Source organism: Podarcis erhardii (assembly GCF_964252035.2).
Source record: "Podarcis erhardii genome assembly, chromosome: 3".
Taxonomy (NCBI): domain Eukaryota; kingdom Metazoa; phylum Chordata; class Lepidosauria; order Squamata; family Lacertidae; genus Podarcis; species Podarcis erhardii.
The window spans coordinates 110,450,447-110,473,144 of NC_138507.1; the positions used below are offsets into that span (position 1 = coordinate 110,450,447).

Genomic DNA, 22,698 nt, shown 5'->3' on the forward strand with positions numbered 1-22,698 from the left:
TAAAATTGGAACGACATCACTGCTGCCTCCTTCATGATAATTTTAATCCTGGTTAGGGCACTTATGAAAACTTCTGGCCACATGATCCTTCTGACAGCCTATTTAGCATATCACACAAGCATTGTCCAATCACTATGTGAGCAAAGGCCTTTACATAGGTCTATGAACATTATGGAAGTGGTAGTGACCATACTGCATGAGGTGCATATAAAGAGAAGTCTAATTAAGTATTTAAAAGGCAGTGATTTGCCAACAAGCACCCAAGAAGCTTCATGACAAAAATGGAGAAACCAATATCTGTAACCAAACCCTGTAGCATAGTTACTGTAGTATACTAACATCCAAAAGGATTATCAAATGGATACCAGACATGTTTATATTCCAATCTCAGCCCTATAGATTCACTGGATGCCCTTTTAGCAACTCACTATATTTAATCTGAAAATTTCCTTCAATAAAATAAGAGCAAAACACCCAGCCAGCTGCTTTGAAAGTGGATAAAGTAACGACGGGGTTGCCAAGAATTTCTGAGTCGTAACTCAAGCTGAAGTTGTCTGGAAAGCAAGTCAGATATATTGTTTTAGAACAAACGCTTTAAGATGCCATCCTGTCGTTAAATTTCCATTGATTTCAGTTGATTTTTTTTATTCATTTATGTATTTAAAAGCATTTATAAACTGCTTAAAGTTTTATAAATCTTTTAAGTGGTGTACAATAACTTATTACGTACCAATAACCTATGTGTACAGCTGCAATCTTAGGGCATAAAGTGTTGATATACATTTTAAAATGCTGTTTATATGTAAATCTCTTCTGCGTGTGACATATGCAGCATTTCTTGTGCATAAATCCATCAATATTGCACCAACACCACACTCAGTAGGATATCACTACCTCCACATTCCCATCAAACGGTCACACTTTGTAGCTGCAAATTTAGTTCCACCCAGTGGCGTAGCGTGGGTTGTCAGCACCCGGGGCAAGGCAAGTAATTTGCGCCCCCTAACCTGTGGATTTGCGCCCCCTAACCCGTGGATTTGCGCCCCCTAACCTGTGGATTTGCCCTAACCCCAGATGTTGCGCCCGGTGCGGCCGGCCCCCCCTGCACCCCCCACGCTACGCCACTGGTTCCACCACCCAAATGAGTGTGAAATCCATGTGGCTGGAGAAATCCCATGTAAAGGCCAATGCTTCTGCACCAATGAACAACCAGTGCATCACAATAAATGAGAATATAATAAATAGCATGGCAGAAGAAGCTCCCAAAGATGAGTGAGGATTATCTGGATAATGTAAGAAGTCTGTAGAACTCATGAGCAGTTTGCAAGCTAGGCTCCTGGGAAGAGAACTATGGCTAGATATGTGCCATAGGCCTCCCGCCAAATGTAATGCCTGGTGTGCTATAAAACATGTATATCCTGGAGAACATTCCCATCGATTAGCTGGAAACAACCCTATTTTCATCAGACCCTAAAACAGCTGTGCAAGTGAGGTGATTAGTGTTAGATATTTGGATCTATTAGGTATTATGAATTGTCTATTATTTGTCTTATTATGCATTATAATTTATTTCCCACATGAACATTTCAGCTATGGTTTTATTGTATTAATTCATGGACCACAACAATTTTATCATAAAGAGTTATGTTTTGTCATCAGAAAGATATGTTGCCTGGTTAATTACAAACATGAAACAGTTCCCTTAAAAAGAGAGAGAGACAGAATTGGTCTCCCATTATAGCAATAATATTTCACACTTTAATCATCTCCTTTAAATGTATATGTGTATTTAATACACATATATTTACACACATGCACAATTCTACAATTGTTGAAACAACCCTGGCCCGCAATGACTTTCTAGGTGTGCCTGTGCTCATGTGTGGTTTAATTGACCCATCTCTTGGTAACATGTTGAAATCTACATTTCAGAGGTCAGCTAAACACTCAATGGCATGTTGTACTAACTGCAAGATCACCAAACACTTAGCTGTGGCAAAAGCAAAGTCAGTTATTGCTGTATCCATTCTACTGTTACCTGACGCAGATTTCTGGTTACTTTGACATCATGCCAGGCATTGTCATTAAATTTCCCATTCACAGGTTCCACTAGCGCTTCAAAGGCCCCTGAGCCCAAATTAATAACCAAGGAGACCGCTCCGTTTTTCAGGGCAAGGTTGACATAATCGGCCGATTTTCCAGTGTGAAGCATCAGTCCATTCCTCTGAAGGGTTTTAAAGGACAGAGTTATTTCGTCACTGCTGCTCTGGATAGGATTCTGGGACAAGTCGTAGCAGAAATACTCTGACCCTTTGAATGTTGCGATGTATTCTTCTTTTCCTAAATAAATAAAGAGAAAGACAGGGAGAGGGAGAGAGAGACAGAGACAGAGAGGGGAGGGGGAAAATAACTCTGAATCAGTGGATCTAAAATAAATACAATTCCCACACACACACAAAAACATACTGTACTTTGCTTTCCTAACATCAGCAACAGGAAATTATTTTTACAAAAGAAACATAATTTCCCTTTGCAAGAAATACAAAAGTTGTATTTTTACTCATGGCTTTATTTTGGCAGAAAATTGTTGCATGGTGGACTCCAGCCCCAATGTATCAATGAGGACTAGTGTGTTATTGCTCTCCATTGCCAAAGTTTCTGAGAGCTGCTAGCCTGCATCAAACCATGATAGTGGGCGACAGTATTCTCTCAAACGCAGCACATTCTTACTTTGGGAAAAAAATGCCAATTTGAATCTTCATATTTCATATTTTGATGGGGGTTATTCTGAATTGAACATTTTGGGTGTGACATTTTATTATGTCATATTTCAGGTCATTTCGACATGTTGGCATCTCTTGGTCATATTTTATTTTGGCTGGGTCTAATGGGGGAGGGGGAATGATAAACTGGAAGTCTGCCATCAAATATTGTCAAATTTTAACAGTCATTGCATGTCAACTAACAGATATTATTACCCAGTCCAAAACACAACTGCATAATAACTGTCACTAAAAAATATAACTGTGTACATGAACCACTCCCAGGTAAAACAACAGCAATGGTTGGACAAATCAGTGCTTTCATTTTATTGATGGCAGGGTCTTTGTATCAGTGTAAATTGGACCCCACAGAAGACAGCTTTAAGCCTGAGCCTCAGTATTTTCAGAAGCTCCTTCCCGGCAGTACAAACGTTTACCATCTGCTAGAGGATTAGGGCAGCTGTAGCATGTAACATTGAGAGGGATTTCAGCTGACATCCATACCAGATTAAGGGCTCCCTGGACCAGTGTTAAATGTAGTGGACGGATGCAGCAGATGTGGTGATGTGCAGTCATTGAAAAACAAGGCGTCCTATAAAAGGAGCTCACTCTCTTTTACAATATGCAAAACGGGGTTGTATATCCTCAAAACGCGGAGTCGCTAAGAAGTATATTAATAATGATTGTTGTTAACGTCTTTGTCAAAGTACCTGGTGGTTTACAATGACAAGCAAAAAACACAGCCTCGTCCGCCAAGTAGTTTACAATCTGAATTAGTTTATAATCTACACAAAAGAGATCTGAAGATGGGTAAAAGTAGAAAGAAGGGATTGGGAAAAGTCCAAACTGGATGGGATGTGACACTAAAGGAAACGATGGTCCTTTCCTTCAATGCTTTCAATAATAATAATAATAATAATAATAATAATAATAATAATAATAATAATAATAAAAAAAAAACACCCTTTCCCTTAAAGCTGCTGATAGCCTGGGTGGGTGGGTTAAAAACTGATTGCAAAATGTGTATCCCCATAACTAAAAGCAGCTGTGGGTGGGCAAGAAATAATTTCAACAGTGGGAGTGTCTTGGAAGGATGGTTAACCTCTTCACACTCAGTGCAAGGGGAACGTCCATTCCTGCATGTGGCTGCTTTTAATATTGGAATGGGATGTTGAGAGGTCTGGCCATGAATTCCCCAGTCTTTTCAAGATCGGCTCTCAATTTGAACATTGGGAGCGGGTCCCAGAGGGACTGATAGGAATGATGAGGCAAAGGAAGGAAACAAGAGAAGACAGGGTGGGATAGAAGAGGCAAAGGTGATATGGGATGAATGTGAGACGCTTTGTTTTGGTTGCAGACAAGGACTATAGTTGGGTGACATCTGGACTATTGCAACAGTCCCGGTGAACGCACACAAAACCGCACTTCTCAATTGATATCCCGAAACATGTGCAAACTGCCATAGTGTGAAGACTCTGCCAGCTGCCTCCCAAGAAACATAGGAACATGAGAGTCTGCCTTATACTTAGGCAAACCACTAGTTCATCTAGCTCAGTATTGTCCACACCAGGAATGGGGAAGCTCAGGCCTAAAAGTCCAAGCCCTTGGGACTCTCTCCAGGACACAGCCCTTCCCATGCTACACCTCTTACTGACCATATCCCCCCCCCCTAATGTTTGGCCATTTTTGCCGGCCTGGGATGTATATTTGAACTGTGATAACGTCTCTTACTTGCCTGGACGGGTGCATAGAAATGTCTGGATATGTGCATGGCTGCAATGTAGCCTACTGCACAAAGGCAAGAGTGACTTCTCTTGCTCCACACACTTTTTGCCCATCACTGGTATATGGCCCTTGGAAGGTTTACTATGAGAGAATGTGGCTCTTGGGCTGAAAATTGTTCCCCACCCCAGTGTACATGGATTGGCAGTGAATCTCCAGACAGGGGACTTCCTCAGTTCTATGTGGAGATGCTGGGGCTTGAACGTAGGATCTTCTGTGAAAAATGTCATTCATTCCCCATGTGAGTGCTCTTCCGGTAACACTGTTTCATTATGTAAAGAACCACCTCCAGAATGACCAGCCCAAACCACCTCCAGAATGACCAGATCCAATAGTGCCAAAGACTGCAATTTTTCAGTACGGTACTTCACTCTCCGTACTTTAGCAATATTGGAGACAATATGAGCTGTACATAAGCAACTGTCAAGAACTTCCATTCTTTTCCAAGCTCTTGAACATCAGAAATGTTTCTAACAACAATTGATTGGTTTCTTATTTCCAACTTTTGCTGCCTCCACAATGTTTTTTTCTCTCTCTCTCTAGCCTCGACTTTCAGATTTGTGTTTGTTGCTTAACAGCCCTTTCATAACAGGCAGTTATGCACGACAAATACTGCCAGTGTTTATGTGTCCCAACCACAATCTGTAATAGCTTAATGTGAAAGACCACAAATCACAGTCTTGGATGCAGATACTGAACCCTGGCAGAAAAGCAGAGAACAATTCCTAGAATACAATCCATAATAAAATTTGCAACATGATGAACTGAGGAAAACAAGAAACTTGGCATCAAGTTGTGTGGAAATGGTTGATCCCAACAAATGATTAAGTGAGAAAACTCATGATATTTTTTAAAGGTATCAAACATCCTAAACCAGTGTATACAGATTCTATAGGAGACAAGATGAATCTGGGGCACACGTGTAGAAACTTCTATGGTGGGTAGAACTACAATTTCACCCTCTCACATATTGTATGAATGCAAAGAGCACATCTTGTAATATAAAAATTATTTCCATTGTGTAATGTATTTTGGAGGCAGTATGCCTCTGAATCTCAGTTGTATGGGAATCTGATTGGCCATTACAAAAAGTAAAGGTAAAGGACCCCTCAAAGGTTAAGTCCAGTCAAAGGTCACTATGGGATTGCAGTGCTCATCTCGCTTACAGGCCGAGGGAGCCGGCGATTGTCCACAGACAGCTTTCTGGGTCATGTGGCCAACATGACTAAACTGCTTCTGGCACAACGGAACACCATGATGGAAAACAGAGTGCACAGAAATGCCATTGATCTTCCCACCGCAGCGGTACCTATTTATCTATTTGCACTGGTGTGCTTTTGAACTGCTAGGTTGGCAGGATCTGGGACAGAGCAACAGGAGCTCACCCCGTCACAGGGATTTGAACCGCTGACCTTCTGATGGGCAAGCCCAAGAGGCTCAGTGGATTAGACTACAGTGCCACCCGCATCTTGCTGCAAAAAGAGTATGCTGGATTAGATGGGCCCTTGGTCTAATCAAGAAGGGATCTTCTTATGTTCTGGATGTTCACTAGCTGGCTTTTGCTTTCCCATCCACAATTCCCACCCTGCCTCTAGCTGTCTGCTTCGGAATCCAGGAAGTGACATCCGCTCAAGTTTCAGTCCTCTCCCTCATTGCACCAGCCCAATTCCAACTCACCATATTTAAAATGCTAAAGGTTATTTTTGGATATTTAGGCTCAGTCACAGAACAAAGGGTGGTTTTAGTTTTGACTGTGCTGGACAGAGATAAGTATCCAGTCCTTGCCTGTTTCATTTTTGGTAATGATCCCCACCCCCATTTTCACACCCCATGTGCCTGCAATTAGCAAACGTTTTAAAATGAAGAAATAGCTACATGCTATGGGACGTGGGTGGTGCTGTGGTGTAAACCACTGAGTCTAGGGCTTGCTGATCAGAAGGTTGGTGGTTCGAATCCACGCGGCGGGGTGAGCCCCCGGTGCTCAGTCTAGCAGTTCGAAAGCACGCCAGTGCAAGTAGATAAATAGGTACCACTCTGGTGGGAAGGTAAACGACGATTCCATATGCTGCTCTGGTTTCACCAGAAGCGGCTTAGTCATGCTGGCCCCATGACCTGGAAAAACTGTCTGCGGACAAACGTTGGCTCCCTCAGCCTGTAAAGCGAGATGAGCGCTGCAACCCCAGAGTCATTCGCGACTGGACTTAATTGTCAGGGGTCCCTTTACCCTTTACCTTTATGGACGCATAATGCACATAGCTGTCAACCTTCCCTTTTTTTGTGGAAAATTCCCTTATTCCAGCACTGTTTTCCGCTGTTTCCCGCTGCTATCCTGGATTGTTAGATATCCCGTAGACTGTCCCTGGGACAGGTGAGGCTGCTGATCCCGTATTTTCAAATCTGAAAGTTGACAGCTATGATAATGCGTAGTTTGGCCCACTCCAGCCAACATAAATTGGGAAGTGTAACTGAAATGGGGTGCTGTGTCTGTCAGTCAGGGGCAGAAGTAGCCTTAAAGGGGATAGCATGTCTGATATCTTGCAGGCATACACACATCCCAATTCATTGTGTAGTGTCAAATATAGAAAGGGCTACCAATGCACCCTCTCTCTCTCTCTCCAATGTGGAATCACCTTGAGGCAATTTTTCAGGTACTCTCCTCACATGACAGAATATGGCTGCCACAGGTCTAGGGGTGTGTGCAAGAGTGACTCCCATGTAGCTACCAGTTCATGTTTCAATCTGTGAGTAAAGTTGTGCTAGCTATTGTGAAGGGCGTCAGAAAGGATACAAATGTTGTAAACAAATACAGAGCGGTGGGGATCTTGGAAACTATTCAAGAAGCTGAACACCTTTTGTGCCTCCTGTCAGGCCCTTCTGCAAAGAACCAAGGTGAATTCTTTTGACCCCCCCTCCCCCCCAAGGCAATTTCCTTGAGGAAGGACACAAAAAGCCAAACCAGCAATTCTGCACCCCTTTGCTGCAGGAAAAAAGGCAGCTAGCATTGTCATCGGAAAGATCAAATCAGTATCACCGGTACTGACAAATATCTCTTTAATAGATGTCTCAGTGGAGGTCTATCAGTAAGTCCCAGCAAGGCAATCTCTGGATTCTTATTCTCTGGCCATTAGTTTCTCCTTCAATCAATAACCCAGTGGATTATGCACTCAACAGGATATGTTTCTGGTGCTTCCTAACAGATTTCCATTTACTCTAAGAGCCAGAAACAAGGTTTTCATATACTACCATGCCAAGGTATCTTAGAAATAGCAGCCACACATTTCTTTGCCCTTAGCAATGCTCTGTAACAGATGGCTTGTGCAACAAATTTGGCTCACCTTGCTTTTTACACTGGACTCTTTCCCTTTCCCTACTGATTGTTCCATTGACATTACTCCTGCAATGTGCAGCCCTATCCAAAGAGTGACTTGGGAGCATTGTTAGCAGGGTTAGAATAATAGAACTGTCAAGCTGGAAGGAACCCTGAGGTCCATCTAGTCCAACCCCCTGCAATGCAGGAATATGCAGCTGTTCCATACGGGGATCAAACCTGCAACTCTGATGTTATCAGCACCATGCTCTATCCAACTGAGCTATCCAGCCTTGCACCCTGCTTATTCCCCTTCTTTTAGGAAAACAAAAACACAATCTTTGCTTGTAGGGCAGCTGGACACACCACATAACCAATTGTTGGAGATAGCAAGTCTTCTTATAGTGCTTACTGCTTTTTCAAACCTTATTGTTAGTTGTTGTACATCAATTTTTATTACTGCATTTTGATTTGATTTTATCTGCTATGTTGCTTTGGTTTTTTTAATTGATACCTTATATAAGCAAGCCTGTAATTGTGATCCATCTTATTAGTAAGTATAAGTGCTTTTAAATTACTTATGTTTTATGTTCAGAATTACGTATATGTTCTAAATCATGCTCTGTCCATATTTCCATGCATAAAATTAATTATGTGTTTTATAAGTGTTAGGTTTTATTTTATTTCTTTTCAAAAAATCTCATGTAAGTTGTTTTTAATGTCTGTTTTTAATTGGTACTTTTAATAAGACTGTCTACTGCAAATCACATGGAGGTCTTTTGGTCTAGTTAGTGGTATATAAATTTAGGTAAACAAACAAAAAATATGCCCCAAGGTGATGTACAAAATCTAATAAAAACAGCTAGAAAACTGAAATATCCTTGGGTGATTTATCATAGCTCATTTTGCTTTTAATATGCAAAAGCAGTAAAATGACGCAACATTCATTAATGCATCTTTTGTATGCACAAATACTTGTCATGGCCTGGTGAGAGTTGTGGGTGTTTGTTGCGACTTGATGCATTGCTGGCAGAAAGCTACCACTCAACTGATTAGGGAGAGCAGCAAGCCAACTCACACACTTTATGCCAGGACTGGCCAGTTCAGAGCCCAATTGCTGACTGAGGTCATAATTAAGAGTTTAACCACATCAGAGTTTCCAGAAACTCTGGTTTGTTTTTTAACAAAAACTACGCACTACTTTCCCCTTCCACAAATGAGCTGCTCAAATAAGGTTACAAACATAGAAGCGAACATAAAAGCAACAATGATCCGACCATTAACACCAACCAATTGCAAAGCTGAAAAACAACAGTGAAAAGCAACAGCCGAGAATCCAAAGAACAGCACTCAGAATCTGTTCCCTTCATTGACCAGCATAGAGATGTCTGCTAGTGATCAGATGATATAGGGAGAAACGATTGCTTAATCCAAATGATATTGGATTGAGAAACAACACACACCAGTAATCTCCCAGCTGTGTATTTAAAATAGTCATTTCAATTCACATCTTGAATTAAGACAGTTGTTAAACGAGCAATTGTGGGCCAGCTGGCAAATGGCATTATGCTAGCTGTTTTGACTTAAGCTTCACTCATCAAGCAAAAAAGCCCCCCTGTGTTTCTTACAATGAATAAAACCTTCCTTTCCTTCTCCCTCTTTTTCTTCCCTTCATTTACTACCAGCACTGGGGTGGCAACTAAAGGGGATGCTTGAATCATTTGCATGGCTGACCTCTCACTAGGTCACTATGAAAGAGGGAAGAATAACTTGCAGCTGCCCTGATGCACATGTATTACATGTGTCACCTTTGATCCACAGGTGCCATCTTTGGGACCCCCATTCCTCCGTGCAGAGCCAAACCAAGGTTCTTGTTTGAGGCAGGTAAAGGAAAGCAAGGCAATTGTCTTGCCAGATATGCCAGTCTGAGAAAGTTTGGGGGACAGGGCAGGAACTGGGCACTAGTGGAAGAGGAAGAAAGCATTGACATAACATTTAAGCACTGGAGCAGCCAGGCCATGAAGAATTCCTTTAGAGGTGGCTAAACTATGCCAGTTGTTTTTGTGCATGGAGTTTTCTTGGCAGGGATACTGGAGTGGCTTTCCGGTTCCTGCTCCAGGTGGATCATGTTTAGTCAAAACTCTCCACTATGACCTGTCCATCAGCATAGCTCATAGCTTCTCTGAGTTATTCAGGCCCCTTCACCATGACAAGACAGTGATCCATGAAGGATCCATGAAGGATCTAATACTTTGGCCACCTCTTGAGAAGAGACGACTCCCTGGAAAAGACCCTGATGTTGGGAAAGATTGAGGGCACAAGGAGAAGGGGATGACAGAGGATGAGATGATTGAACAATATTCTCGAAGCTAGTAACATGAGTTTGACCAAACTGCAGGAGGAAGTGGAAGACAGGAGTGCCTGGCGTGCTCTGGTCTATGGGGTCATGAAGAGAAATGACTAAACAACAACAACAACCAACTATGCCACCCCATTTGTTGTGAGATTCCAGTTTTCATCAGCCCTGAGCATAGGATGTGCTAGCTAGGGCTGATGGGAGCCGGTGTCCAATGACACATGGAGGGTCCCAGGGTAGCCACCTCTCTTTTAGAGTTTAGCAGAGGTGCAAGCAAGCTGAGCTAGAGAGCAATATCACCTTTCCTATGTCAAAAGTCTGTGGGGGAATCCTGGTACATGAATCCAGTGTGGCCTCTACTGAGTCTTACCATGATTTCCAAACAAACTTTTCAGATTTTCAGTGAAAGCTTTATTAAACAACAACCCAACCACACTGAAACTAATTCACTTTTGGGTGGGTTGTGCTAGTGGTTTTTCATGTCCTCCTGGGTTGTCACCAAAGGTTGTTACCCAAAGCAAACTTCAGACAAAATGCAAATGTTCCTGTCCAGGGAGGGAAACAATGGACCAGAAGAGGAGAAATTCATTGGCTGCCTCTGTGGCTTTTAACCAGGTGTGAGGCATCTTTGCCCCTCCAGATATCTCTGAACCACAACCCCCATCATCCCTGACCATTGGCCATGTATGCTAGGTCTGATGGGCATTGTAGTTTGGCAACATACGGAAGGACAAAGGATCCACACTCTTGTTTTTTAAACATGTGTCTGGTATTATCATGGTAGGTAAAGGTAAAAGGGACCCCTGACCATTAGGTCCAGTCGTGGCCAACTCTGGGGTTGCAGCACTCATCTCGCTTTATTGGCCAAGGGAGCCGGCGTACAGCTTCCGGGTCATGTGGCCAGCATGACTAAGCCGCTTCTGGCGAACCAGAGCAGCGCACAGAAACACCGTTTACCTCCCCACTGTAGTGGTACCTATTTATCTACTTGCACTTTGATGTGCTTTCGAATTGCCAGGTTGGCAGGAGCTGGGACCGAGCAACGGGAGCTCACCCCGTCACGGGGATTTGAACTGCCAACCTTCTGATTGGCAAGTCCTAGGCTCTGTGGTTTAACCCACAGTGCCACCCGTGTCCCTTATTATCATGGTATGGAGACATAAAAAACAACACCTCCTGCATATCTCTGGAGAGCAAAGGACTGGTAGGGATAGCTTTAGGGATTAGCTGAAACTCTGGCAACCCAAGAATGAGGCAGAACGTATTGCTATTGTAATTTTTAAACAGGATCAGTGAGAAATCATACATGAAATCTCTGTTCACTTTTCCTGCCAATGAACTGGAGAGCTTTGTGGGGCGGGGAGACAGAGAAAGCAGGTTACTTTATTGCACTTTGTAATTTATTGTTCACTTGTTTTTTGGTGATTCACCCTTCTTTCTTTTATGCTACTTTTATTTCTCTGTCAGCATATAACAAAGTATAATAGAATTCCACATCTGTTCAAGTATCATTAAAGGGCTGCCTTGCTCCCTTTCTCCAGACAATCAGAATAAATTGATTTTCCTTTCTTTCTAAACAGCTGGTAAAAGATGAAGCTTCAAAAAAATCAAGAGCTTCGAGAGGAGAAAATTTAAAACAAAAGAGAGAGGAACTTCCTCACCCCCCTCAATATATATACCCAAACCAACCCATAGAAGTTAGAAATGTTCAAATAGCAGTAGAGGCACAGGGGAGTAACTTTCTGACAGATGCTCTGTCCTTTGAAAAGGATGCCACAGCTGCTATTGGCTGGGGACCAAGATTCCAAAGATAAGGATTGGTCTAGCTGTCCCTGCACTGCCTTTTATTTCTTCTTCTCTTTTAAAATCAGCCAGAAGAAGAAAAAAAAGATTCACCAGCAGACTAAGGTCAAAACTAGTGGTGCCAACACACTGGGTTCATCTTTCCCCCATTTGGAAAAAAAAAATCAAAAGTGCCTCTGGTAACTGAATTTGAGCTTAGAAATTATGGGAGAGGGGGCTGCTTAAATGGAAGAACTCCCTGTCAGCTCTTTTCCTCCTTCCAACTTGTGATGTGTGAAGCCAAAGCCAATCCACAAAGCCTGTATGGTCCCCACCTAGGGACTTGATCATTTCCTTCTTGCAAAAAATTAAATGAAAGTGCAGAGCTTTCCAAACTATGTGTCACGTCACATTAGTGTGTCAGCTACAGCATGTAGGTGTGTCACACAAACGCTCCCCGCGTTCCTCCCATGGCTGGAAAGGGGTTACTTTAACCTCCAGTTTGCTAGTAAAACTGAATTGCGGGCGCATGCACTAACCCTGTCTGTGCTGCCTACCCCGTTTACCCCAGAGTATGGGTTCAAATTGGCCACATCTTTATTGAACTTCAGAAGTGGGAAACTTGGCACAGGCTTTGGCAGGTAACCCTCTCAGCCCGCCTGGCTGAGGATATGCAGGCAGATGAAGTCCAGTGAGAGGGGACTGCAAAGCGCAAATTTACACAGCATGCCCTTCCACCGACTTCGTCCCGGGAGTTTGACCTACATGCTGCCGCTCTAGGGCCAGGGACTCCCGGTTTTTCCCCTTTAACGGGCCCTGCAAACACCGCTGCATGGGGAGGGAGCATGAATACACCCCCTGACTTGATGTTAGACTAAAGGATACCTTGCCAAGCCCTAAAAACCGCCACCCGAGGCCCTAAGGGGCCTCGTCGCCAAGTCCCACAACTGAGGACCAATCAAACCCTGCAGCCTACCCAGTTCACAGAACAGCAAAAGAGGCTTGAGAAATGGAGTCAGCCTCTTTTTTTTTTTTGGCCTTAGGCCCACCCGCAGCTGGCCACCCATTGTCCTCCCTGCCCAAGGGCGGGTCAAAGGCCAGCCCAAGCAGGTGGGTGGCACCTGCCCAGGTGAGCCCCGCTCGGTGCCACAAACCCTGCCCACCTGTGGGGAAGGGAGGGTGGATATTACTGTGTCACTAAATGATGCATGTCTAAAAGGTATGTCATCAACATGGAAAGTTTGGAAAGCTCTGTGTTAGGAATGCAAGAGGGGGATAAAATGTTCCATTGCTCCATTTATTGTTGCTAAAAAAAATGGCATTATTTTTTTTTAAAAAAGTTATCCATTCATTAAAACCACATTTGATTCATTGCACATTTGTGGCCTTGCCACTCCCTGCCACCATTAACTCCCTTACTGTTTTAATTATCCATTGTTTTCAATGGGTGACTGGGCTGCCAGGGCAAAAGGGTTCCCATGTGGAGAGATAAGCTTTTGCCTTCAATTTGTTTTCTGGGGTGAAAGGTGTTTAAATTAACCCTAGGCACCAACAAAATGGAGCCACCATTGTTGGACCTGCTTTTAATATTGACGTTATCTCCATTGTGAATATCAATAGAGAATAGACGGTGGCGGCTCACTGATGCAGCCCCTTCCAACAAGCAACAAACATGGCCAGACACCTCCCTCTCCCCCACCCCACAAACATAGGAAATGGTCTGCCAGAGGGTACTTTGTTAAAGATCTTCTCACACCTGGTGCCAATCTTGACCTTGGTATATCTAGTAACTTTATTATTATTTATCAAATTTATTGGTCACATTTTCTTGCTGAAGGCAAAGCAACTTACAAAAAACAAGCAAGCAAGCAAAACCCCACAGAGATACATTAAAACAAAAAATAAAACAGTACATTCCATTACATTAAAAAAAAAAATACCCACACCAATATCACTTGACTCTCTGTACCACTGTGACAGCCCCGGTGCTCTATAGCACCGCCCTAGTGGCGCAAAAGACTGCAGCTGGGCAGCCCAGAAGAATCAGGGACCTGGAGAGCCAGTAGGGGTCATGTTGGCCTTATGTAAAAACTTGAACTATGCTAGGCTGGGCTCCCTTGTCTGCTCAACTCAAATCTGTATTTTAGAAGAAGAGGGTGATATTTGCAGTTTTGCAGAGGACAAGTTTTATCTTCATTAGAGATGTCAAAAGGTTTGCAACCAGCAAGGTCACTGAGCTTGACTCCATAGCTCCTGAAAGGAATGTTTTATTAGGTTTCAGAGTGTATCTCGTTGTTTCTGCAGGTTCTATTTGCGGAGAACGGCAGGACTTGGCAGTGGAGAACTGAAGCATCTGTAGTCTGCATCTGTGAATAATTATATTTTTGCTTAGTAATGATATACAGGGAAATGTCCTGCCAGCACTTGGCTTTCCTCAAATTTAATAAATGTTCACAGGGCTAAGCCCATCCAGAGACTTCACTTCTTCCAGCCCAGTTCATCGCCTCCACCTGGCACATCTGAGGGTGCAGTTATCTAATGATGGCTTGTGGCAGTGGGTATGAACTTGTCATGGTGTGCGAAATATGTTGCTTCTCCTTTTCCATTGGGTCAGCATGTGACCCTCCTGTTGTTGTTGTTGGATTCCAACTCTCATCAGCCCCAGCCAGCATTATGCATGGTCAGGAATTATGGGAATTGTAGTCCAACCACTTCTGGAGGGTCATGCCTTCATCATGGTTTATCGTGTTTTTTACTATTCTGCTGGGAACCACCCAGATTGGCTGGGGAAACCCAGCCAGATGGGCGGGATATAAATAATAAAAGTATTATTATTATAAGGAACGCGGGTGGCACTGTGGGTTAAACCACAGAGCCTAGGACTTGCCAATCAGAAGGTTGGCCGTTCGAACCCCCGTGACGGGGTGAGCTCCCGTTGCTCAGTCCCTGCTCCTGCCAACCTAGCAGTTCGAAAGCACATCAAAGTGCAAGTAGATAAATAGGTACCGCTCCAGCGGGAAGGTAAACGGCATTTCCGTGCACTGCTCTGGTTCGCCAGAAGCGGCATTGTCATGCTGGCCACATGACCCAGAAGCTGTACGCCGGCTCCCTTGGCCAACAAAGCAAGATGAGCGCCGCAACCCCAGAGTCGGTCACGACTGGACCTAATGGTCAGGGGTCCCTTTACCTTATTATTATTATTATTATTATTATTATTATTATTATTATTAGGTAGCAACCAACCAGCAGCATGGGTGCCATGAACTGCACAGGCAACAAGACTGTGTGACAATAGTGGGCAGGGTTGGCTCAAGGCATTTTGCTGCCTGAAGCAGAGCGGCAAATGATGCCTCAACCCCAACCCTCACCAAGTCAAGGTGTGTAATACCCAACGGCAGCCAAGGTATTTGGAACCTAGTGCAGGAAGTCCAACAAGCATATTTCTTCCTTCACAGCCCTGAAAATACAGTAACTACAAATTAAATGGCTAACAATTTGCTGCCCTTTCATGAAACCTAAAATCAGTTGTGCAAGCAATTTCCCTCACTCTCCCTAATGGTAGGGACAGCTCCGATCATGGTTCAAGGTCTTGCTGCAGCATACACTTACTCCTGCCAGTCACATATTATTGCTTTCTTCCCAGCTCAATGGACCAGGGGCAAAATCAATAGTGGTGATACATATACAGTAATGCACACAAGAAGGGATTTTTTTAGATTTCAAGCTTTGATATGGTTCATTTCTTGAAATGCAATCTAAACAAAAAGCAAATTCCTTTATATTATCTGTCAGAATACGTAAATCATATTGCCAATATGGAAATGTTACACATTAAACAAAGTAATAAAAATTAAAAAATATAAATTAAATTAGGCCAGCTACTTGCACGTTCCCCAACAAAATTGTTAACTTCATATATACATAAAAGGAAAGCAATTCTAACGTATTAATTACTTCAAAAATAATAACATTCTTCCATATGTAATAAAAGAACTGTGTAAGATATAGCAAAAAACGACAACTATCTGTATAAAACTGTGTACCTCAAAAGTCAGTACCACGGAGGTCTGTGCCCTATTCAGCTGGATTTCCTTAACATTACACTGGTTCCTTAACATTACACATTACACTGGACTCTGCTCAGTTACTTGATTTGTTGTTGTTTAGTTGTGTCTTTGTGACCCCATGGACCAGAGCACGCCAGGCACTCCTGTCTTCCACTGCCTCCCGCAGTTTGGTCAAACTCATGCTGGTAGCTTCGAGAACACTGTCCAACCATCTCGTCCTCTGTCGTCCCCTTCTCCTTGTGTCCTCCATCTTCCCAACATCAGGGTCTTTTCCAGGGAGTCTTCTCTTCTCATGAGGTGGCCAAAGTCTTGGAGCGTCAGCTTCATGATCTGTCCTTCCAGTGAGCACTCAGGGCTGATTTCCTTCAGAATGGAGAGGTTTGATCTTCTTGCAGTTCATGGGACTCTCAAGAGTCTCCTCCAGCACCAGAATTCAAAAGCATCAATTCTTCGTCGATCAGCCTTCTTTATGGTCCAGCTCTCACTTCCATACATCACTACTGGGAAAACCATAGTTTTAACTATACGGACCTTTGTTGGCAAGGTGATGTCTCTGCTTTTTAAGATGCTGTCTAGGTTTGTCATTGCTTTTCTCCCAAGAAGCAGGCGTCTTTTAATTTCGTGGCTGCTGTCACCATCTGCAGTGATCATGGAGCCAAGAAAGTAAGCTCCATCCACTGCCTCCATTTCTTCCCCTTCTATTTGCCAGGAGGTGATGGGACCAGTGGCCATGATCTTACTTTTTTTGATGTTGAGCTTCAGACCATATTTTGCGCTCTCCTCGTTCACCCTCATTAAAAGGTTATTTAATTCCTCCTCACTTTCTGCCATCAAGGTTGTGTCATCTGCATACCTGAGGTTGTTGATGCCTGAGTTACTTGATAGGGCATAGCTTTTATTGTTCCGCACCATATTGTTTAAGGCTCCTTTATCATGGATGGGCCGGCAGTTAAATGGAAGAGAAAGAAAAGGATACTGGCTTTTTGTCAGGATTCCACATATCATTTCCTGATTTTCCTCCCTGACTGCTTTTTTGTTGTTGTTTTTTTGCTTCTCTGTTTCCTGGGTACACTCATATATTTTTTTAATAGGAATCCATACAGCAATTAAAGAAATCAAGCATGTAATTCAAACAGAGGCTGCCAGGTCTTCTTGCAGCAAAAAAAGAAATAAGTAAAGGATCAGAGTGCTTAATCTCAGGGATGCAATAAGTAGAGAGGATGAGCAATTATGAATGTGCTGATCACCTTTATTGGAGTGGAGCAGAGACGGCCTGCATCATCATAATAAAACAACAAACCCAGTAATGACTGAATGCCATGAGGATGCTAAGCTCAGCTTCATGAGAATGGATAATATGTATACTTGCTGTAAAGATACTTGTAGGTTTGGTCCCTTGCAGGAGCCCCTGTGGAATTAAAAGGCACTGGGCAAGAACATATTTACTAGTATGGTCATCAGTACTATACTCTCTGGGCATGGGGGCATGCCCTCCCACATTTCTCCATTGAAAGTAGGGATGTCTCATCCCATAATTTATTAATTTATTAAAATTTATTAATGATAATTTTCCTATTTATACCCCACATTTCTTATTGGGTTGCCCCAGCCACTCTGCGCAGCTTGCAACATATATAAAAAACATAAGAAAATATTAGATAGGATTGACTTCAGACGTCTCAGGGGTCGGATAACTCCATACCCTCCAACATTTCTCCAATTAAAATAGGGACGTCCTAAGGAAAAGCGGGACACTCTGGGATCAAATCAGAAACCGGGGCAGCTTTTCTAAATCAGGGACATCCCTGGAAAATAGGGACACTTAGAGGGTCTGTGGGTGGTGGTAAAACTTCACATTCAATGCTTGAATTAGGAGTTCAGCACCATTTTAAAAAAGCTTTCCGCTAGCTCAGATCTTGGGACCCTGTGCCACCAATCCTGAAATCACTGCACTGGTTGCAAATGTGCCACTGGGCCTGAATATTCCCCACTTGCCATTTCCAAATATTTCAGAAGGGACATGCACTGAGTTTTAGATATACACACCCTTCATACTTTATGGAGTATAGCATTTTTTGTGCAGGTATCCATAAAGCGAGAATGATCCCAGGGCTGTCTTAAGCATATGTGGCGCCGGGGTGCAAAGATTTGCCCAGAGCCCCCCCTTCCAGGTTGCCCAGTCCCAGGTGCGCAGGAGGGTGGAGCTGGCCGGCCGGCCACCTCAGCATATTGCTGGCTCAGTCACCCCCGAACTCATGGTGCAGAGCCGCCCACAGCAGAAGACCCAGCCATGGCGTTCCGACTGACGGGCGGGCTCTTCCCTGGACTCAACTCTCAGGCCCCAGATTCTTGGCCTGCCGCCCCTGAGAGCCCAGCGCCTGGGTGCCCCGCACCCCTAGCACCTATGGGTAAGATGGCCCTGAATGATCCTAGAGAGAGGAGGTGTTGGCAGAATCTGCCCTACATCACTGTTACTGCTCAAGCATCGAACTCAAACCACACACGGTTCTAAAAACTGTTTGTGTTTGCAACTGTGGTTGCAACTTTAAATTATAGGCTACTTTCTTTATTGCTTTTTCAATACGTGCATATTTCAATGCCCTGCTATTCCTCAAGAGCCTTTGAAATTGGTTAAATTTAATGCAAGTAGGTGTGCTTGTATGTATGTTGGCATAGACAGGAAAAGCACATCCAGCCAAATCGTTAATGCTAAACGATTAATAATGAAACAGGAGGGTCACAGGCCGGGCTGGGACTTTTCCCACAGGGTGTAGAAGATCCATTGCTCATTTGTATGCAGCTGAGCAAAATAAAACAAAATAAGCTAGATGGCAAGACAGAGATTCAGAAATGGCTGGAACAGTTTAAAATGGAACAAAAGGAAAATCAATTTCCAGCTATGCTTATTCAAAAGACTGGTGGACAGAGGAATATTTGTTTGTTTTTCCTGATTTGAGAAGAATCCAGATTACTCCAGTCAATGCCACAAGTTAGTGATTTAGTTGGTAATTGATAATTGGTTAAAAATAGATAAAAGGAATACCTGGCTCTAAAACACACATTATTATTTTGATATGTCAAAGATATACTCAATAGCTAAACAATTATTGTTCATACTGTGTTTAAAAATTTGTCCAGAAGCAACTATAATATAGATTTAATATATGCTGTGTAAGAAATCATAAGTTACAGTATTTGGCTCCAAAGGTATTTGATAAGCATATATGTTTGTTGCAAGATTTAAGTTGTAGCTAGATTGTTAGTGTTTAGCTGCAGCCTTGCCTATATACAGGTATATACACAAATGCAAATGTTTAATCCCCCCCCCCTCTTTTTTATTGTCCTTTCTGTTAGAATAATACATTTTTCCTTGCTACTGCTACGGTGCTTTTAAACGTGACATAGTTTAGGGGCACACCATGTCTTAATATGGCCCTAAGTGTTCCACAACCTTCCTTGAGAATGGCAGACAAGAACTCTCCATCTTAATTTATCTCAAATTGTGCCCACCTAAATTCTTCCAGTCCCTCAGTATTGGTGGAGGGGAGAGACAAAGGAAATTGCAATTAGCTCTGGAACACCATAACCTTAAATTATTTACCAGGCTTTGCACTAACCTATTTCCAGGTTGATGAGGTTATGCAATATGCTGATTGATACCCTTCATGCGATCACACATGGATTATTTCCCCAGACCTTCCTGACATGGGGGTATCATAAAAGAGATTGAATATTTGTACTAAAGAGGAAATGGTAAAATAGGCTGGGATTTGTATGTTTGGTGAGATGATGAGGACAAAGGTTTTAACATTCACTGTATTTCCCAACAAGCAAATAAAAACGGATTCATTTGAGGGGAGCGGGGAGGAGACCTCACCAGAAACATCCACCACCATCACCACAAGTAAAGGAGGCTTCAGGGGTGGAGAGGTGGGGTGGTACATTCCCATTTTTCCCCAGGTGGCAAAATGGGATGAACCGCTCCAGAGTAAGGAAGAGAGGGGAAGGGGAGACAGAGGGAGAATAAAGGGCTCAATACCACCCAGGGAGAAGTGTCACATTGGTGCCGGGATTTCAGTTTATTTCTTAGTTTTAAGTACAATTGGTTTAATTGACACTGAAATGGGAATGCCTTTGTATTGGTGAAAAGGTTTAACTGGAAGATTCCATTGTAGCTGAAGAACAGCAAGAAGAGCTCTCTCTGAGCTTTAACTGGTTGATAATTACCTGATTGTTGTTCTCTAGCATCTAATCTGTGAATGATGAACCTTAGATCATGTGAAAAGTACTGAATTGCAAATTTGCCATCATGGAAGGGGGTGGCCAGTTTTTTCTGCTGTTCTAAAACTCCATGGAGTAAGGATGTAAATGAAGCTCTCCAGGTAAGCAGCTCCAGGCTAATGGAAGCTGGAATGCAGGCAACTAAGCCGGAGACAGACAGAGAGAAGAGCAATGTTTGTCAGCTCTAATTATATGTTAAAGGTATTTCTAAGATGCTGAACCTGTGCAGGACAGCACAGCACACTGTATATTTTGCATGCATCCTTGATGCTTTTGCTCTGTTTTTGAAGAAAGTTCTGCAAGTAAACTTTAAATAATATCTTTATAAGTCTGGACAGTGCTTCATTCTAAAAGGACTCCCTTTTTATGCATCCAGTCACTTCAAAATGTGCACTATTAATATCTGCAATACTTGGTTCTACCCACTTCGCCATGCAGACTGTCACGTCTAACAGAATATTAAGATTCATGCCTAACTTTATTTTCATATTTGTCCAAAGAAGCTGCCTGCTTTTTCTTTCTGTTCCCAGACTATGCAAAACGTGTTACAACTTCAAAGTTGAGTGTGAGCCATCATTTGGAACATCCCTACATTGTCCCTAAAGGTAAAGGTAAAGGACCCCTGGACAGTTAAGTCCAGTCAAAGGCGACTATGGGGTTGCAGTGCTCATCTCGCTTTCAGGCAGAGGGAGCCGGCATTTGTCCACACACAGCTTTCTGGGTCATGTGGCCAGCATGACTGAACTGCTTCTGGCACAATGGAACACCATGACGGAAACCAGAGTGCATGGAAACACCATTTACCTTCCCACCACAGTAGTACCTATTTATCTACTTGCACTGCTAGGTTGCTTTTGAACTGCTTTTGAACTGCTAGGTTGGCAGGCGCTGGGACAGAGCAACAGGAGCTCACCCTGTCGCGGGGATTCGAACTGCCAACCTTCTGATCGGTAAGCCCAAGAGGTTCAGTGGTTTAGACCTTGTCCCTCATCAATGACCAGACCATTCTAAAGACTTAAAGGTGCACAAGGTGACTGCCCAAGGCAGCACAGCAGTATACTCTACACAAGAATGGGCCAACCCTACAATTCAGAGGCATGTGGCATGCATGATAGGCCGCTACTTTGGGTATCATGAAAAGGCAGCAAATTGTTAGTTACCTGTTTTATTTTTATAGCATTTGCACTGCCCAGAGACAGGTCTTTGGGGATTTTCTGCTTCAGGTGCCAACATAATTTGACCAGATTTGGATACTTGGAGAGGGAGACATTATTTATTGCTCCACCTCAGGTGGCAAAATTTCTTGGACTGGCCCCAAATAGAAAAGGAGAGAGAATAAATAAAACTTATATTTGTCATAAAAAAGGGACACGGGGGTGCTGTGGTCTAAACCACTGAGCCTAGGGCTTGGCAATTGGAAGGTTGGTGGTTCGAATCCTCACGACGGGGTGAGCTCCTGTTGCTCAGTCCCTGCTCCTGCCAACCTAGCAGTTTGAAAGCACGTCAAAGTGCAAGTAGATAAATAGGTACTGCTCTGGTGGGAAGGTAAACGGTGTTTCCATGCGCTGCTCTGGTTTCGCCAGAAGCGGCTTAGTCATTCTGGCCACGTGACCCATAAAAACTGTCTGCGGACAAACACCGGCTCCCTCAGCAAGTAAAGCAATATGAGCGCCCAGTGGTGGAGCTTCATTCTCTGGCACTGGGGGGGGGGCGGAGAGCAGGTGTGGCGGGGCTGGCACACATTCTAGGGGTGTGGCGCACTGCCCACAGTGGCATGGCGCACATCCTGGGGGTGGGGCGCCCAGCATGGGTGGGGGGACAGCCACGATGGCACCCTGGGGATTGTGCTGCCGGGGGCAGTGCGCTCCACCCGCACTCTTCTTCCTCTGCCAGTGTGAGCGCCGCAAGCCCAGAGTCATTCGCAACTGGACTCAGCTGTCAGGGGTCCCTTTACCTTTATATTTGTCATGAAATGTCAGTACAGATATCAAAAGATGCTCAGGCTCGAGCTTAGTACAACATTAGCTATGAACTGCAGGGCAAAATCTGCCAAGGTATTAAAGTGATTAAGAATACAATGACTCAAAGGGAGATCTCTGCATCAGGCCTAAGAAAGTAGTTTAAACCTCCGTAACATAGCAAAGCACCAAGGATTACACAATTTCCCCATGTTTTTCCCCCCAACCCACTCCAGCAGTTTTTCATATATCCAATGTTTCCCACTGATACTTATTTCTTTAAAAAGACTATAGATCTGCTTGGGAGTTTGATAAGGACATGTCCCTACAGAGACATTACCCACTGCCTTTTTAAATAGAAGTCTGAGGAAATGCTGTTGAAATGCAAGCGGATTAATAATGC

At 43.4% G+C, this 22,698-nt stretch overlaps 1 protein-coding gene and 1 long non-coding RNA gene across 31 annotated transcripts in view; one reads left to right on the forward strand and one right to left on the reverse strand.

Annotated features, from left to right (window-relative positions):
- Positions 1-22,698, reverse strand: part of NRXN1 (neurexin 1) — a 1,006,781-nt gene that overhangs the window by 649,329 nt on the left and 334,754 nt on the right. For all 30 annotated transcript variants that reach the window (XM_081854480.1, XM_081854477.1, XM_081854473.1 and 27 more), the window contains one exon: positions 2,039-2,340. In XM_081854480.1, coding sequence (XP_081710606.1) covers positions 2,039-2,340 — 302 coding nt within the window. The remainder of the gene's footprint in view (positions 1-2,038; positions 2,341-22,698) is intronic.
- Positions 1-22,698, forward strand: part of LOC309338060 — a 268,979-nt gene that overhangs the window by 237,849 nt on the left and 8,432 nt on the right. The gene's annotated exons all lie outside the window — the stretch shown is intronic.